This window comes from Spinacia oleracea, chromosome 5 (genome assembly GCF_020520425.1).
Source record: "Spinacia oleracea cultivar Varoflay chromosome 5, BTI_SOV_V1, whole genome shotgun sequence".
Taxonomy (NCBI): domain Eukaryota; kingdom Viridiplantae; phylum Streptophyta; class Magnoliopsida; order Caryophyllales; family Amaranthaceae; genus Spinacia; species Spinacia oleracea.
The window spans coordinates 18,253,598-18,268,624 of NC_079491.1; the positions used below are offsets into that span (position 1 = coordinate 18,253,598).

The following is a 15,027-nucleotide window of genomic DNA, read 5'->3' on the forward strand; positions in this document are numbered from 1 at the left end:
AGGAGAAGAAAAACTCTGCCTTTCGAGGGAGAACAGTTACTCGCATAAGGAGGAGGTATTATTAAAACCCTAAAAAACAAACAAAATTAAAGAAAAGAACAACAAAATAAACAGATTGGGGCTTTCCACCGATAAAAATCGATGGAATTGAAGCCCCTTCAAAATTCACTAATGGAGGCTAGTGTTTGAGAGAGAAAAATGAACATATTTCTATTAATCTTATGCTAATTGCAGACTTGCAGTATCCTAATGGTAAAAAAAAACATCTGTAAAATAAGTTTGTTTTTAACAAACAAATACATTCTATTAGTATAGTTTGTGCTTTTCTATTACCACAATTATTACTTTTATTTAAATTTTAGGATTGTTAGGAACTTTATTCGACGAAATTGAGTAGTACTCGACTAATACTTTATACAAGGTACCATTCTTTGGGGTGGTAACTCACTTTTCAAATATTGTGGATATTTTTCTTCAATTTATATCAAAACTTCGCAATTAAATTGGCAAATATAGAGATGATGGGTTATAATAAATTGGAAACAATGGAACATAATAAATTGTATAGTATAAAAAAATTCTCTTGTACTTTTTCTAAAGTTAAGACACGAGATCGGAGCTATAAGGAGGAAAAAAATTCGCATTTCAGGTCAGTTTAGTTCAGTTAATTCAGCTCTAAAGAACAGAGTCTTAGTTTCTGCCATAGGGATCTTTCGCCTATTTTCTTGATGCTTCCAAAAAGTACATCATCCTTCCAATTGGCTTGTAAGGGAAACAAAAGTGACAAAGGGTTGCTACAAGAAATAGTTTTTACAAGATGGCTAATTTGGTACAGAAGTTCTGAAACCTATCCTGCTTGTACAACTTATCTTCTGCTGGATCGACACCAGGAGTTGTCCATGATAATAATCTCAAGCTGAGATTACATGCTCTGCAAACCAAGGCAACCCAGGTTGAGCACACTGTTTTTCCTCAGGAAGTGGAACTATTGGTCCCAAGAAAATGCGCCACAAATCTAGTATTATCGTTACAAGCATTGCAGCACCCAGTGCATCAACAGCAACCCTTGCTAAGTCCCATTTATCGCTTGGTTTTTCATCGATTCTGAAATAGTAAATTGGCACAGTAAGAATGTATATATTTTTCAGCATACAGGTAGATAAGATAATTTTACTTCAGAAGGTCAAATATTCAGAGCCGAACTTGGACCACACTCACCTCAGAAACATCGGAAAGCTTACAATGAAGTAAATTGCATAAAACAAGCATCCAACTTTGTACATGGCCTCTCGGTCTACGAATTCATAATATGGAAACTGCACACGTTAAAAAACATTTAGAGATCAGTCAGTAAATCACACATACATCATGTGTTATCAACATGTACACAATTCAGAAAATATATGTGGCTATCCCAGGAAATTATGATGATTAATAAGTATGATTTGGAGATAAATCAGATATACTTAGAGCAGAAGGCAGTCTTTAAGATCGTGATGCTGGTAATCTCACCAAGCAATCACTAACCAGTCATCTAATAAGAAACAATCTAAGGAATGGCGGGTGTCCTTGCAAAACCCCCATTAAAATTTGAAGAAATTTGGGCTTACTGCTAAGTGTTACGTTACGCCCACCAGACCTCACAAAACACAAAAATGGGAACACTCTAGCAGCCCTTGTATTGGTATTGATGAAAAGAAAACTGACAGTTTCAGAGAAATGAACCACCACCACCTCCCGGCAAATGTCCCGTTGTTAAACAAGGTTTAGAGAGGTCAAATTACTGTCTTACGCCTAACTACATCAAAGGGGTATAAGTATGCATGTTGGCTTAATAGATCACCTAAACAATATAAAGAGATCACATAAGATAGATGACTAAAATCAAACATGTAAAAATGATGATGGTGTCAAAAGGGATAGTTGGTTCAGAAAGTGTCAACATACATTTGCAATTGCTATAGTCTCCAAGTATGCAATAAAATATGAGAGTGCCAGTATCCATGCACCCTCAAACAACCATCGGATTTTCTCAGGAAAATCAGCAAGAGCATAGCGTAACCTTCGAAGTGTCATATTTGAAGCAACGTGGTAGAACAGAAAACAAACATGAGTCAGCAGGAACGTTGTGTGTGGTACCTACAACAAGCAACAAAGAATTAGCCACTAAACAAAATTCAATACCAAGAACAAAGTGACTCTATCAAGTCACCATGGCTCACATCATTCATCTTCCATGATGGAAAGGTATATGAAGCTCCCAGCACTCTGAAGAAATAGTGGGTCCAAAAGTAATTACCCACATAACTGAAGCATACAATCCAGAGACTGGCCTGTCAACAAAAGAATTACAGCATCAAATATGTTAATTGCTGGAATGCTCAATTTGATATAGAGAAATGACATTCAAGTCATGATGATTAACAATAAGAATAATTCAGATGGAACTGAGAACCCGATGTGGCATAGATAGAAAAAAGTACAGCATTTACAGGTTCACTGAGAATAATTCATAGTATGTAAAAATTGTTATGCAATATCCAGATGCTTCAAAGACTTCGATATCAAAAAGCTTCAACTCTGCCTGAACAAAAAAAATTCTTACTCTACATGAACAACTAATGCACCAGAAGCTCTAATATATGACTCCTAGTTTGATGATCACTAACAATCCAACTGTTCATCTTATTGATCCCCGCTCTATTAAGTGAACTAATCATCAGGTCAAATAAGGAACAACTTTAACATTTTCAGCATGACAAAAACCTACCTTAACCCAATAACGATCCTTCAAGGGAGTGCCTTCATCAGCCTGAAATTTATCATTTCAAAACACTCAAATCCAGACATACATTATAAGAATTCAGGTAATCTGTTATAAAAGCACGTAGTTAAAGATATTACCTTTCCAACAAAAAACATCGGTATGGCAAATGATGGTACAGCTGAAATCAAAGCCAAAAGCAAGTACTCCAGCTCTTTAAAATTCTGTTCATCACCACATCGCATTACATCAAATTTAATCATTCCACTATCACAAGTTGTGGAGTAACTCAAAAGTTTGTTATCAACTTTGACAATTACTTCACCCACAACATCATACACTTGTATTGAATACCGCTTCATGTCAGAAAATCTTATTCCAACAACCCGGAACGAATCCCATCAGCATCACTACCATTTGTGTCTCATTATAGTATTATACACCCAAAAGTTAAAAAACAATCCATGAAAATCTAATTGTACCATCAACCTGAATGATGCCACAGCTGAAATAATACCCGAAGCAAGTTCTCAAGCTCTTTGAAATATGTCCATCATCACATTATATAACATCAAATTTAATAATTCCAATATCCCAAGTTATTAACACTACACAGTAGCATGTTATCAACTTTGACTGTCACTTTAATCTGTAATATGATGATATCCTGAATTTAATCTTAAAATTAGTGACCACAGACCGAATCCCCTCTACATCATTACCCTCAATAGTCAAAACTCCTTAAAAAAAATCCAATCCATATGAATGTAAGGTAAGGTAAATTCAAAAGGTTAAAGTTACCCTTTAATCAAAATCAATTTGAAAATGCTAATTGCTATCTACAACTGAAAAATCAAAGAAAACCAGGAAAAAAATAATTAAAGCCAGAAATATTGAAATGAAAAAGAAGCAAAACCTCGTATAATTTGAAGGGGACAACAATCCCGAGGCAAAGAGTAAGCCAAAAGGGAGTGTAGAGAAGGAAGAACATTTCCGCCCATCTTTTGCTCGGATTTTGAGCCAACCACATGCTCGGTTTAGACCGATTTGGAGTCGAACCCCGTTTCCCTGCCAAAAAAACAATTCCAAAAGTTATGGAGCATCATCTTTTAGCTAAATTTTCTCTAAAAAAATTGAAGTGAAAATAAAAAGAAGAGCAAATTGAGGAAGATGAAGCGGGCAAATGTATTTGAATTACCGCCCATAATGCGGATCTTGAGGTGAGAGACTGATTATGTTCTTGAATCTAGATTCGATAAGTTTGGTGACTGACTGCAACTGTGATAAAATTTGGGTGATTGACTGTTTTTCTTGAGTTATACGACGTGAGTCGTGACTGCGACTCACTTGTTTATTTTTAATTTTTTTATCATTTCGTTGTTGGATTTCTTTTTTGAGGGGTGTTTTCATAAATGAACATATGGGTCCGGGTAGAGTCGTCAATTTGGGTCATTGGGTGGGGTTGGGTTGACACGGGTAGGGTCAAACTAATGGTGTCAATTCGGATTTTCGTATTGATTTCAAATTGATCCATGAGGTGTCAGGATTTATCGGGTCATATTGAAGCGGGTAAATTTGTCTCTGGGGTCATGTTAGGTTGGATCAAGATGCTTATTTTCTTCCTTGGATTTAGTTTGACGCTGAGTTGTATCTGGTTTGAGTCAATTTAGTTCAGGTTTTGGACGTTAGATTGGATAGTTCGTCATAAAGGTTGTCTTGGGTCGGGCCGTTTTTCTATTTCGGTTGAATTATGGTCGGGCCTTACCAAGCTTGGGTTATGTCAAACCAAGTTATAATTATATACTTTTTCGTTGTTTTTTGTTGTTGTACCCATTTACTGTAAACTCTTGTGTTCGAGGAGTGGTGAATGCATGTATGAAAAAGATGAAAAAGTAGGAGAGATGAAATAAATTAATTGGTAAAGCACGAAAGACATGACAAAAATGTGTAATTGTTATGGGGAAAAGGGTAAAACATGAAAGAGATAACCGATATGTCCAGCTCATATCCAAATCAGAACTAATTTGTACAAATCATGTCCAGATTAGAACTCATACGTGCAGATCAAAACGGACATAAAGCCACGGCGGGTATATTCTCCAATATATTGTGACGAACAGATCCGAATCAAGCCGAAATAAAGCAAAATTTTAGCATTGACGATTTGACGTGGCTCCTAAATATCTTTCCCACTCGCTTCACCCTTCCTTTGCCAGCCTCAAAAAACACACTCATCTGCCTGATGTCCTGATCAACCCCCTCACTCTTGATCTCATGGCTGTCCTCAGCCGCATCTCCGTCACTTCCCCCTCCCTCCGCCATCTCCTCCACCTCTCTCCGCCTCTCTTCCAACTTGCCACAATTCGAACCTACCGCATCACCGCCGCAGCAACAGCAGCTCAGCTGCAATTCGACTACGACGACGATTTCGGAAGAACTCCTCCGTCTCCGACACCTGCAACGGCAGTGGATACGGATGTTTCTAGGCCTTTCAGAGGTGTACATTGGGTTTTCATTGGGAATCCTCACGCTAAGAAGCATATCTATGCCGATATGATTGCGAAGCTTCTTCAAGTTCCTCGTATCTCCATTTCTACTCTTCTTCGTCAAGATCTTAACCCTCATTCTCCTCTCTACAAGCAGGTTACACTGTTCTTCTACAATTACGCTTTTTGCGATTACGCAATTTGAAATTTGTCATTAATACTACTACAAATTATTATTGATTGTCTGTAGGATTAATTGCGGTTCTATGCGTTGTTGCAGAATTGTTAATCGTTAATTATATTTAGTTAATCAATTTAATGATTAAGAAAAATGCCAAATGAATTAATACAGCTTTTTTGAGGATGAGTATTGATGAATGGGTTAATTAAGGTTATACAAGTGTAAAATCGAAAACCGGTCGAGTTATCGCATTCGAAATGTAAAGTGATGCTTAATTGATTTGACAATTGAATTGAACTCTCGGATTGAACTTATTTTTTTAGTGGAGAGGCCGGGTGTGCTTTTTTTTTGTGATTGTGGCAATGCTGCTTTTTTGTGCATGATATTTTCTTCGGAATGAAATATTGGTAAAACAACTTGGCACTGGCTTGGTTATTTGTAGGTGTGATAATGTCGTATGAAACTCGTCCTTGATGTAAAAGAATGAAATTGGCTGATGTAGTGATTTTGCGAAAATACTAGGCAGTACAGATTTCATTACGAGAGAAATTGATCTTTGAAATGATAATTGTATGTAGACTATGCACTACGGAGTAATATCATAAGTACTAATTGATTTTTTCTACTGGAAGCTTCAAAAAGGTATTTTCAGACTCTATGGATGTAGTTCCTTAAGGCCCTATTTGGTTCAATATTAGTAAAGGAAGGGAAGAGAAGAGAAAGGAAGGGAAGAGAAAGGAAGAGAAAGGAAAGGAAATAAAATATATTTTCCCATGTTTGGTACGATGAAAGAAAATGATAGGAATCCCATGTTTGGTACAACATTAGTAAAGGAAGGGAAGGAAAGGAAAGAAAAAACGTGTGTTTAAGCTTTAATATTTTGTTAGACAGATTTAATTTTTTCTTTCCTTCCAAATTCCTCCAATTTTGGGAGGAAAGGAAAGTGAAACTTTTATACAGTGAGCTTTCCTTCCAATTCCCTTCATTTCCTTTCACTTCCCATATAATTTTTTGAACCAAATATAAGAAATGTTATTTTTCCTTCCCTTTCTTTTCTTTTCCTTCCAATTCCTCCCAACCAAGTCATAACAGCAATGGAATGCCAAAATTGACCAGACTTGTAAAGTCTTGATTTCTTCGTAACTGAAACCCAAAGATCTAAGCAGTAGCTAGTTTAGAAGAGAATATTAGCAGTAAAATTCATTTTAAAAATTAATAAATGATACTTGCAAAGAGAATTCTTTTTCCTTGGAAAGAATAGAAAGTAGAATACTTCGTATATTACGGAGTAACTTGCAAAGAGAATGATACTTTTTCAGTAATGTTTCTTTGATGAAATGAAGGGAAATGAAGAAGGAAAAGATTATGCTGAAAAATTAAGACACTGAAGGTTCTGTTTGTCTATTTCGTTGAATATTCGTACATACTCCCTTCGTCGTTAAACAATAGGCAATATTTATAATCCCAAAAATATAATCTACTCTCTAAATTTAGTTTGTTAAGCTTACTACTTAATGAAAACCTCAAGTCCTCAACGACGCCTTTTAGCATGTTTAAATGTTAAACTTACAGTCACAAGGAAAACCATTGTGTTACAACCCAATTTCTTATCAATAACCTTCAATCAAATGTGGCCTATTTTTTACGGACCAAAGGAGTATTTAAGAGAGAATCTTTAGCTGGATACCATATGTCTCTTCCAGATGACATTGCGTGCTTAGTGGAATTCTCTCCTTGCGCAATCATAATAGTGCAAATGATAATGTATAAAAATGTAGAATTTCTCTCAGCTATAATGCATATTTTCTATGATTTATTTTTAGGGATTTCTCAGTTTTTGTATTTGTTGTCTGTTACGATAGATTGCTGAGGCAGTTAACTGTGGGAAGCTTGTTCCTGAGAGCGTAATTTTTGGCTTGCTGTTAAAAAGACTCGAAGATGGACATGACAGAGGTGAAGATGGGTTTATTTTGGATTGTGTTCCTCGAACACGCCTTCAGGCTGTAAGTTTTTTGCTATCTGCTAACTTCAGCTTATTTTTGTCTAATTTTGGACTGGTAATAATGGTATAATCCATTCAAATCCATTTGGAATCATGTGCTTATCGTAATGTTTTCTTTTGAGGAAACATAATGTGAGATTTTATTATCTTTTTTAAATGGTAGTATGTGAGTCTTTGTTTTTATTTGTTATTGCCAAGTCCACCCCCGTTCCCCTTAGGACATGATTAAGTTATTTTCAGAAAACCCTAGTTAGTAGTTTGGTATGGTACTGTTAATTTTCAAAGTTGGCCGAAGTAATTACCACCCATTTGGTTTTTGATAAAATGTGGTCCATGTTTTGTAGGAGATCCTCGACCAGCTGGTTGACATTGACCTAGTTGTGAATTTTAGATGCTCTGAAAACCATTTCCAGGCAACTGGTTCTCCTGCTACATCTCTTGACAGAACCAAATCCAGTTTTTCAAAGCTTAACAAGACTGCTGAAGATTCTCAGACAAAGGTCTCTGCATTTTACAGAGAGCAGGTGATTTTCAAGTTTACATGTCTGGAAATTAGCCTTCAATTTGTTGCTGTAGTTTTGAATGGACTGCTGGAGAGTGTACTTTGCCCATTATCCAGTATAGTTTATTTAGACTTACCTACAAAATCTAGACGAGCATGATTTGGCTGAAGCAGTGAGGATACTGGTTTATGGAGACACATACTAACAAATATATTTTCCTACCTCAGATGCAATATCTGGAGGACTACTACCAGAGCCAGAAGAAGCTTATAGACTTTCAAGTGGGAAATGCATCAGGAGAAACGTGGAAAGGACTCCTAGCTGCACTGCATCTCCAGCATACCAATGCTGTTCATTCTTCTCGGACACTAACAATGGGTTTCAGGGTACCTTAAGTAATTGAGACTTTTAGTTATGCTGCAACTTTTGTAAATGATGAGTATATACTATATAGCCTGTCTGTAGCTTCTATTTCAAAGCTAAGAAGCGTCGCAGATCTAATCATGAATCATCTAACTGATATTTCCCTTTTTGGCTAGATACTGGCAGCGAATAGTCATCAATTTGGATTGAGGGATAGATAGTGTTAAATCTAACCGGACAAAGAAGAACGTGCCTAAATGGCTAAATATACATGTTTTGAGCAGTTCCAATTGCTCTCCTATATTACATACTTCCTCCTGATCATATAACATGTGAATAGTAAAGTGGTAAAGGAAGAGTCTGTAGTACTATTGCAGGTTTACATTCGATACACATTTACAGATTATAAATAATGTGTTATTTTCTGCTCTAGTTCTAAACATTGAACATTCAAGTTTTCTCCAGCAGCCATACTAGAAGAAACTCAGGAGTGTGTCGGGGAGGCAAATCTTTGGTCACCATCTGCTGTTGCTTGAACCTGAGCTGCATACTGTAAATTCCAAAGCACATCCTCGAATGAAGGACGTGTTGATGTTTCGGATGAAACACATTTGTTGGTTATCGAGATGACCGTTGCCAATGATTCTTTTGTGGAAGTTGACAATACAATGGGGTCTACGACTCTTCTCTGCCCTTCCTCGCTGCTAAGTGCTGCCTGTGAAGTTTAAAGAATCGGCTTTATAAGTATCACACGGGAAGACTCGGTCTTTTTTACAAGTATCACACGGGAAGACTCGGTCTTTTTTACAAGTATCACACGGGAAGACTCAGTTTCAAAAAAAACTACCGTGGTTAGCTTTAAAAAATAAGCATACTAATAGTAATCAGGTTGATTTCAGAAACTGCAACAAAGAAATGGAAACTATTTTATGTAGTTTTCATATTTTGGTTTTTAGTTTTGTAAAAAACAGAAAACAGAAAACTGGAAACTAAAAACGATACCAAACGGGCTAGTTATTTCAACAAATGAAAACTATCTGTTACAGGATTAAGGGTTTACCATTTCAGACAGCAGAACTGCCTTCTTCTTGGCGGCCACGGAGGGACCAATGAGGGATTCTAGTAGTATGAATCCGAAGCAGTAAATGTCATCTTCGAGAATTTTCATTTGCCTGCAATACAAAGAGAAGAAACAACTACAGACTTGTACACATGCAGAATTGAGCTGGCTCAAGGTAGGGACTAGGGACTATTTGTCATTGTCAAATTGAGGTACTTCTTTCTTACCATGACTTAGCAGTAACTCCTTTTCCCTGAAATGTAAGGACATAACAGCATTATAGTCATCCATCCACTAAAAGTTGAATAATTTGTTTTGTGTGAAAATCACATGCATAATCAAAATAATCTCACCCCAAATTCTTCATCATCATAGATGATTGACAGTCCGTAATCACTTAGCTTTGCTCTTCGGTACTCATCAATCAAGATATTATTTGTTCTCAATCGGTTGTTGAAGAAACCAGGAATGATTCCCGTGTGGAGGAACTGCACAGCCTTGGCAATATCAGTCAGAATCACCAATCTCTCTGGCCATTTGAGAGCTCTTACTCTACCAAGATCTGAAATTATGCATTTGCTAAAATGGTTAGAATCAAAGCTATTTGACATGAATGAAGTTGGTTTTGCTTCGACACTAACCAGATAGATGGGAGCGTAAATTCCCATTAGGCACATATTCATAAACAAGGTAGACCTTGTTACCATCAGAATCAGCCTTTGCTCCGGTTTCAATGCAGTGACCCATAAGGCAAACCAAATGTGGGTGGCGAAGCTTTGCTAAAAGGTCCAGCCGAAGCTTCAGATTACGAGTGGTGAATTTATTCGATAGAGATAGGCACCTTATCGCTACTAAGGTTTTATTCGGCAATGTTCCCTGATACATCTGTGAAAACCAGAGTAGGTTATGACAGTTGACTCGAAATATGTGATGCCAAATAAGAATTTCGTGCTACATTTAAAGAAAACTTTGGTTCTACATTGAAGTGATGGGATCTAAGTCCATGAAAAGAGCATAAAATTGTGAAATTACACAATACCTTGCCCCTAGCACCTTCCCCCATCAGGGCAGATGTATCGAAGTTCTTGGTAGCATCTTTCAGCTCTTCCATGGAAAATGCCCGGCACGCAGGGATTCCTTGTGTGCCAGATTTTGCAGCTTCAGATATATATCCTGAACAAAGAGGGGCCAAAAGATAAACACCAGGAAATCTAAAAACTAGAAAAAAGAGAATGAGACTTAAATAAGAACAAGAACATACTTGCATTTGCTAGTATCTCAGAAGTGACCCCAGTCACACTGTTTTCTACAACTTGCTTCTGCAACAAACTCTGCTCTTGACAACCGCTTGGACAGTATCTTCTATAAATCAACAGAAATCCAACTGCGAGAATTCCCATTACTACTAGTACTCCTCCAATCACACAGACTAAAGTTAGTGTACTTATGGCCGAGGAACTGCTGGTATTTTCCTGTATCTTGGCGCAGTATGACTCAGGATGCTGGTTTATTCCGCCATAGTTCAAACAATTCCCATAAAATTGGGAAGTAATTTTGGTTAAGCACCTGGGAACCTTGCCAGTTAATCTGTTATTCGATAAGTCAGCAAATTCAAGCTTCCTGCCACATACCAAATGAAGGGGGAGTGATCCACTCAACTCATTTGCTGCTAAATTCAGGTAACTAATATTGGGTAGGGAAAAAAGAATGGTGGGTAATCTTCCTTGAAGATGGTTTAGTGACAAATCAAGATGCTGCAAGTGGTTCAGTTTCTTGAATCCACGCGGTATCTCACCATTGAAGGAGTTATTATTCAGCAATGCCATGAATAAAGCTCCAGGGAAATTGGGTAGTTTCGAGTCCAATTCATTCCAACTCAAATCCAACATTCTCAACCCCCTTAAACTACTTAAATCAGGCACTTCCCCAGAAATCTTGTTATTTGACAATGCAAGAGTACTAAGAGTCCTAATTTTCCCAATTGAAGCAGGAAATGGACCCTTCAAGTGATTATCTGACAAGCTCAGGACTGAAAGGTTAGACAATGAGTCTAACCAATCCGGCACGCTTTCGTTGAAGAAGTTACCATCAAGTCTAAGTGTTTGAAGCTTCACCATTGTAGCAATCCTTGGTGGAACAGAACCATACAAAAAATTTGAACTAAGATCAAGAAACTCCAAAGAAGATAGCCTGTTAATTTTATCAGGAAGTGGGCCCCAAATGCCCAAAGAAACCAAACTAAGAGCTCTTAAACTAGTTAGCCTTGCCAAAGTGGCAACAAATGAATCCATTGAAAATTTATCTGATAAGGTTAGATTTGGAATTGCATACCCAACAAATTTGCCAACTTTGGAAGGTTTAGGCTTGCCCCCCATAATCCTAAGCTCAGTGACAACATCAACTTCACAAGTAACATTGATTTTGGAATTGGAGCAGATGTTTTGTTCATCATTATTCCACACTTCCAATTCATTTGGGTATTCCAAATGCTTCCTTAATTGAAGAAGCACTTGAATTTGTGAGGATTGCAATTGAGAAGTACCCACTATGCAAATACTCCATGTGATTGAGAAAATCAAATACAAGCTCCAATAACTCATACCCATTTCTTAAATTAAAAAAAAAAACCACTAAATTAACCAAATTCTTGTTGTGTTAACAAGCAATTTATCAAACACCTGTCCATAAAAACAAATAGAACCAGAATAAGAATTTGAGAAGAAAATGCTTACTTATTTCCAAAATATTAATAACGGCCAACGGCCGACGGGAGAAGAGTAAATTGGCAAATCAAGGGGGAAAGTAAAGCAAATGAGAAGGAACAGATATTGGGTTACCTCAAACCATGGAAATGATAGTAAAGCTTGAGCATGGAAGTTTCCTTGAGCAGATTAAAGGACTGCAAAAGTCTAGCTGAATTAATGAGTGGGGTTCTGTCACTCTGAATGAACAAGTTGAAGCACAATATAGTGACATAGATAGAGCCAAGAGTTATAGAGAGAGACAGAGAATGACAGAACAGTATATTACAAGTATAGCCCAATATGGTGGTGAAAACTGAAAAAAAAAAACTCACAATAAAACGACGCACAAATTCTTATTTACAAATAGTGTACAATAAATATTGTACATCGAATTTTAAATACTTAAAAGTTACTCCCTCCGTCTCTTTTTGTTTTTTACGTTTTCCTTTTGGGTATTTCAAAATGTTCTTTACATTTCTTTTTATATTATCACATAAATAACTTAGTATTCTATCAAAATTGGTGTACACTCATTATTTTAACCAATCAAATTCATTGGGTCATTTAATCTCACACTTTTCCATTGGGACATTAAATTTTTCTCATTTTCCAATACTCCCTACGTCCCGAAATACTCGACCCGGTTTAACCGGCACAGAGTTTAAGGGACTTGAATTGACTTATTTAATTTAATAGGTAGTAGTTGATAGTGGGGTATTATTTTAATGTAGTTAGTGGAAAATGTGTAAAGGGGTGGGGTTGGGGGAGAGTATGGGTTGAATTTTTAATTATTTTTTGTATGGAGTAGGGGGTAGGTGGGTTAATAGGGGTTGGGTGAGAAATAATATAATATTGTTAGAATATTTCCATTTTTAGAAACATGTCAAGTATTAAGGGACGACCCGATAAGGAAAACAGGTAAAGTATTCCGGGACGGAGGGAGTATCATAATTTTGATAAAAGTGAAACATTATAAATAAACGTGATTTATCTCGTTTAAATAAAAAAATTGAGGGATTTCAATGCAAATTAATTATTCGTTAAAACGCGTGAAAAATACCAAACGTAAAAAACAAAAAGAGACGGAGGAAGTACCTTTATATATGTAAAAGTTATAAAAAAAATTAGTTAATATTTTTCATTTTAATAAAAAATATTTCTTCAAAATCACACCGTGTAAAATATTTATCAATTATTCTTTTTTGTTATAATATAAAAGTTAATCAAAACATAGCAAAAGTTATAAAAAAAAAACTATATAAAAATTATACCTTGTGCGCACAAGATCTTTTGAAAACAAAAATGGAGTATGTTGTATTCTTGTTGTCATTATCCGTTGTTCGGTTTTTATTAACGAGTGTCCATGTGCCATGATTAAAGAAAAAACGATACGAGAGTTAAAATTGTGGAAGTGTGAACCCAAAGAGAAAGCTATTTATTTCATTTCTTGACTTTTGAAATGTTTATACTACGGACTTACGGAGTACTCCTTTGGTAATTTTCGTATGGAAATGATTTTAACTTATTTCTTACATTAGTTCCTTAAATATAAATACAACTTGTTTAATAAGTGATCATAGACACTCGATCGTTAGAAAAAACTGAAACTGTGTTGTTTTCTGGTATTTGTTGGGCGTTTGAGTGATTGGTTTCCCTTAGAAAGTATGACTAGTGTTTAATTTGGATTTAAAGAAGATTGCTAAAGATGTGATTCCAAAAGATAGATTGAATTTACTTTTGATAATTTGTCTGATTTGGTTTAGTGGGTTTAATCCTCTTGGAAATTGTAAATAAATTAATATAATCAGATACTACAGCCTGTCTTTAAATACAAAAATAAGCCCTCTTGCTCTTGCTCTTGCTGTTAATAAAATGTTAGGAAATGACCAGCCCTTGATTTACTGTCGTTGCTTTGCTCCATCTTTTGCTTTTTTTGTTTCCCCAACTTTTGGGGTTCGTATATACGGATTAGTAATTGGTAAAAACTGTCGGTTGTAATACACACTTATCTTGTTGATTAAGGATCGATTGAACAATTGTTATGTTGTGGATTCCCACTTTATTAAATGACGGCTACCTTCCGATACAATAGAACAAAAGTGATTTAACATATAGAATCACTATTAGTGTCATTCTTACTCGTACCCATTCCTACGTGGACGGTACCATGAAAAATAGTTTTTAAATCAATGTAAATTGAGAATTAGTTTTCATTTTAATTATTTCTAGGGAAATCGTTCCTTTAAAATCAAACAAGGAAAAATGATGGATTTCTACCCATATGGGACAATTCTCACTGTACATTGTTTCACTCTTTTCTTGATTTATCTCAACTAGAATTTTCAACAAACTATAAACTAATGAGTTCTTAACAATTTATTTGCTACCTTAACTAATTCTCGCAATTATATACTTCTATGTGATTACATCAATGATGGTTTAAATAATATGGTGTATTATTTTTATATTATGTCATCAAATTATTATCAATTTAGAGAGGTTCAATATGACTTCATTTCACATGCACAAAATTTAACGAAGATACTCCTTAAGAAAGTTGATAATCTTTGAGAGTGCGTAACGTGCCACATACCTTGAAAAGAAAATGTGCAATAATAGTTCTTTCTCTCTAACTATATTCAAGTCTCTTACTAGTTACCACCCACAAATCGACAATACATACTTTAATGTGAAGTACGTATCTATTGCCTTGTATTTGATATCTTATTTATTTATGTACCTTGAGGAGGGAGGATACATCGCAGTTCATCAGCGGCTTTTTTGCCCCTACCCAGGGGCAAAATCGTTTTTTCACTTAATTAGTTGAAAAGTCAAACAAAGTACTAAGTATCGAAAATAAATGACAGTATTCAATACAACAATGACAGTATTCAATACAACAATGACAACATTTATACAAACAA

At 35.8% G+C, this 15,027-nt stretch overlaps 3 protein-coding genes across 4 annotated transcripts; 1 reads left to right on the forward strand and 2 right to left on the reverse strand.

Moving 5' to 3' along the window:
- Window positions 1–616: 616 nt before the first annotated feature.
- Window positions 617–4,121, reverse strand: LOC110787305 (cycloeucalenol cycloisomerase). Its single transcript, XM_021991918.2, has 8 exons — window positions 3,963–4,121; window positions 3,681–3,832; window positions 2,905–2,988; window positions 2,771–2,812; window positions 2,223–2,333; window positions 1,948–2,139; window positions 1,219–1,316; window positions 617–1,104 (listed from the first exon to the last, which is right to left on the reverse strand). The coding sequence occupies exons 1-8, from the start codon at window positions 3,967–3,969 to the stop codon at window positions 912–914; spliced, it is 879 nt and encodes a 292-aa protein (XP_021847610.1). The 5' UTR covers window positions 3,970–4,121; the 3' UTR covers window positions 617–911.
- An 800-nt stretch (window positions 4,122–4,921) lies between these two features.
- LOC110787307 (probable adenylate kinase 7, mitochondrial) lies at window positions 4,922–8,456 on the forward strand. Its single transcript, XM_021991921.2, has 4 exons — window positions 4,922–5,407; window positions 7,294–7,434; window positions 7,778–7,957; window positions 8,164–8,456. The coding sequence occupies exons 1-4, from the start codon at window positions 5,039–5,041 to the stop codon at window positions 8,329–8,331; spliced, it is 858 nt and encodes a 285-aa protein (XP_021847613.1). The 5' UTR covers window positions 4,922–5,038; the 3' UTR covers window positions 8,332–8,456.
- Window positions 8,457–8,529: 73 nt separating this feature from the next.
- On the reverse strand, window positions 8,530–12,406 carry LOC110787306 (probable inactive leucine-rich repeat receptor-like protein kinase At3g03770). 2 transcript variants are annotated; one of them, XM_021991920.2, is made up of 8 exons: window positions 12,197–12,406; window positions 10,621–12,037; window positions 10,399–10,532; window positions 10,001–10,244; window positions 9,713–9,921; window positions 9,587–9,612; window positions 9,360–9,471; window positions 8,530–9,014 (listed from the first exon to the last, which is right to left on the reverse strand). In XM_021991920.2, the coding sequence occupies exons 2-8, from the start codon at window positions 11,963–11,965 to the stop codon at window positions 8,784–8,786; spliced, it is 2,301 nt and encodes a 766-aa protein (XP_021847612.1). In that variant the 5' UTR covers window positions 11,966–12,037; window positions 12,197–12,406; the 3' UTR covers window positions 8,530–8,783. The 2 variants fall into 2 exon arrangements, with proteins under 2 accessions (XP_021847612.1, XP_056683909.1); XM_056827931.1 differs by having other exon boundaries at window positions 10,621–12,406.
- Window positions 12,407–15,027: the final 2,621 nt, after the last annotated feature.

What these genes read in the sequence shown, in the direction of transcription:
- LOC110787305 (XM_021991918.2), bottom strand. An exon ending in TCCCCTTCAAATTATACGAG is followed by an intron (nt 2,989 to 3,680) that starts GTTTTGCTTCTT and finishes GGTGATGAACAG; the next exon opens with AATTTTAAAGAGCTGGAGTA. An exon ending in AGCTTTCCGATGTTTCTGAG is followed by an intron (nt 1,105 to 1,218) that starts GTGAGTGTGGTC and finishes TTACTATTTCAG; the next exon opens with AATCGATGAAAAACCAAGCG.
- LOC110787307 (XM_021991921.2), top strand. Translation starts at nt 5,039, where the DNA reads ATGGCTGTCCTCAGCCGCATCTCCGTCACTTCCCCCTCCCTCCGCCAT. An exon ending in ATTCTCCTCTCTACAAGCAG is followed by an intron (nt 5,408 to 7,293) that starts GTTACACTGTTC and finishes CTGTTACGATAG; the next exon opens with ATTGCTGAGGCAGTTAACTG. An exon ending in CTCGAACACGCCTTCAGGCT is followed by an intron (nt 7,435 to 7,777) that starts GTAAGTTTTTTG and finishes CATGTTTTGTAG; the next exon opens with GAGATCCTCGACCAGCTGGT.
- LOC110787306 (XM_021991920.2), bottom strand. Translation starts at nt 11,965, where the DNA reads ATGGGTATGAGTTATTGGAGCTTGTATTTGATTTTCTCAATCACATGG. An exon ending in GGAGTTACTGCTAAGTCATG is followed by an intron (nt 9,472 to 9,586) that starts GTAAGAAAGAAG and finishes TTTGTATTGCAG; the next exon opens with GCAAATGAAAATTCTCGAAG. An exon ending in CAGTTCTGCTGTCTGAAATG is followed by an intron (nt 9,015 to 9,359) that starts GTAAACCCTTAA and finishes TAAACTTCACAG; the next exon opens with GCAGCACTTAGCAGCGAGGA.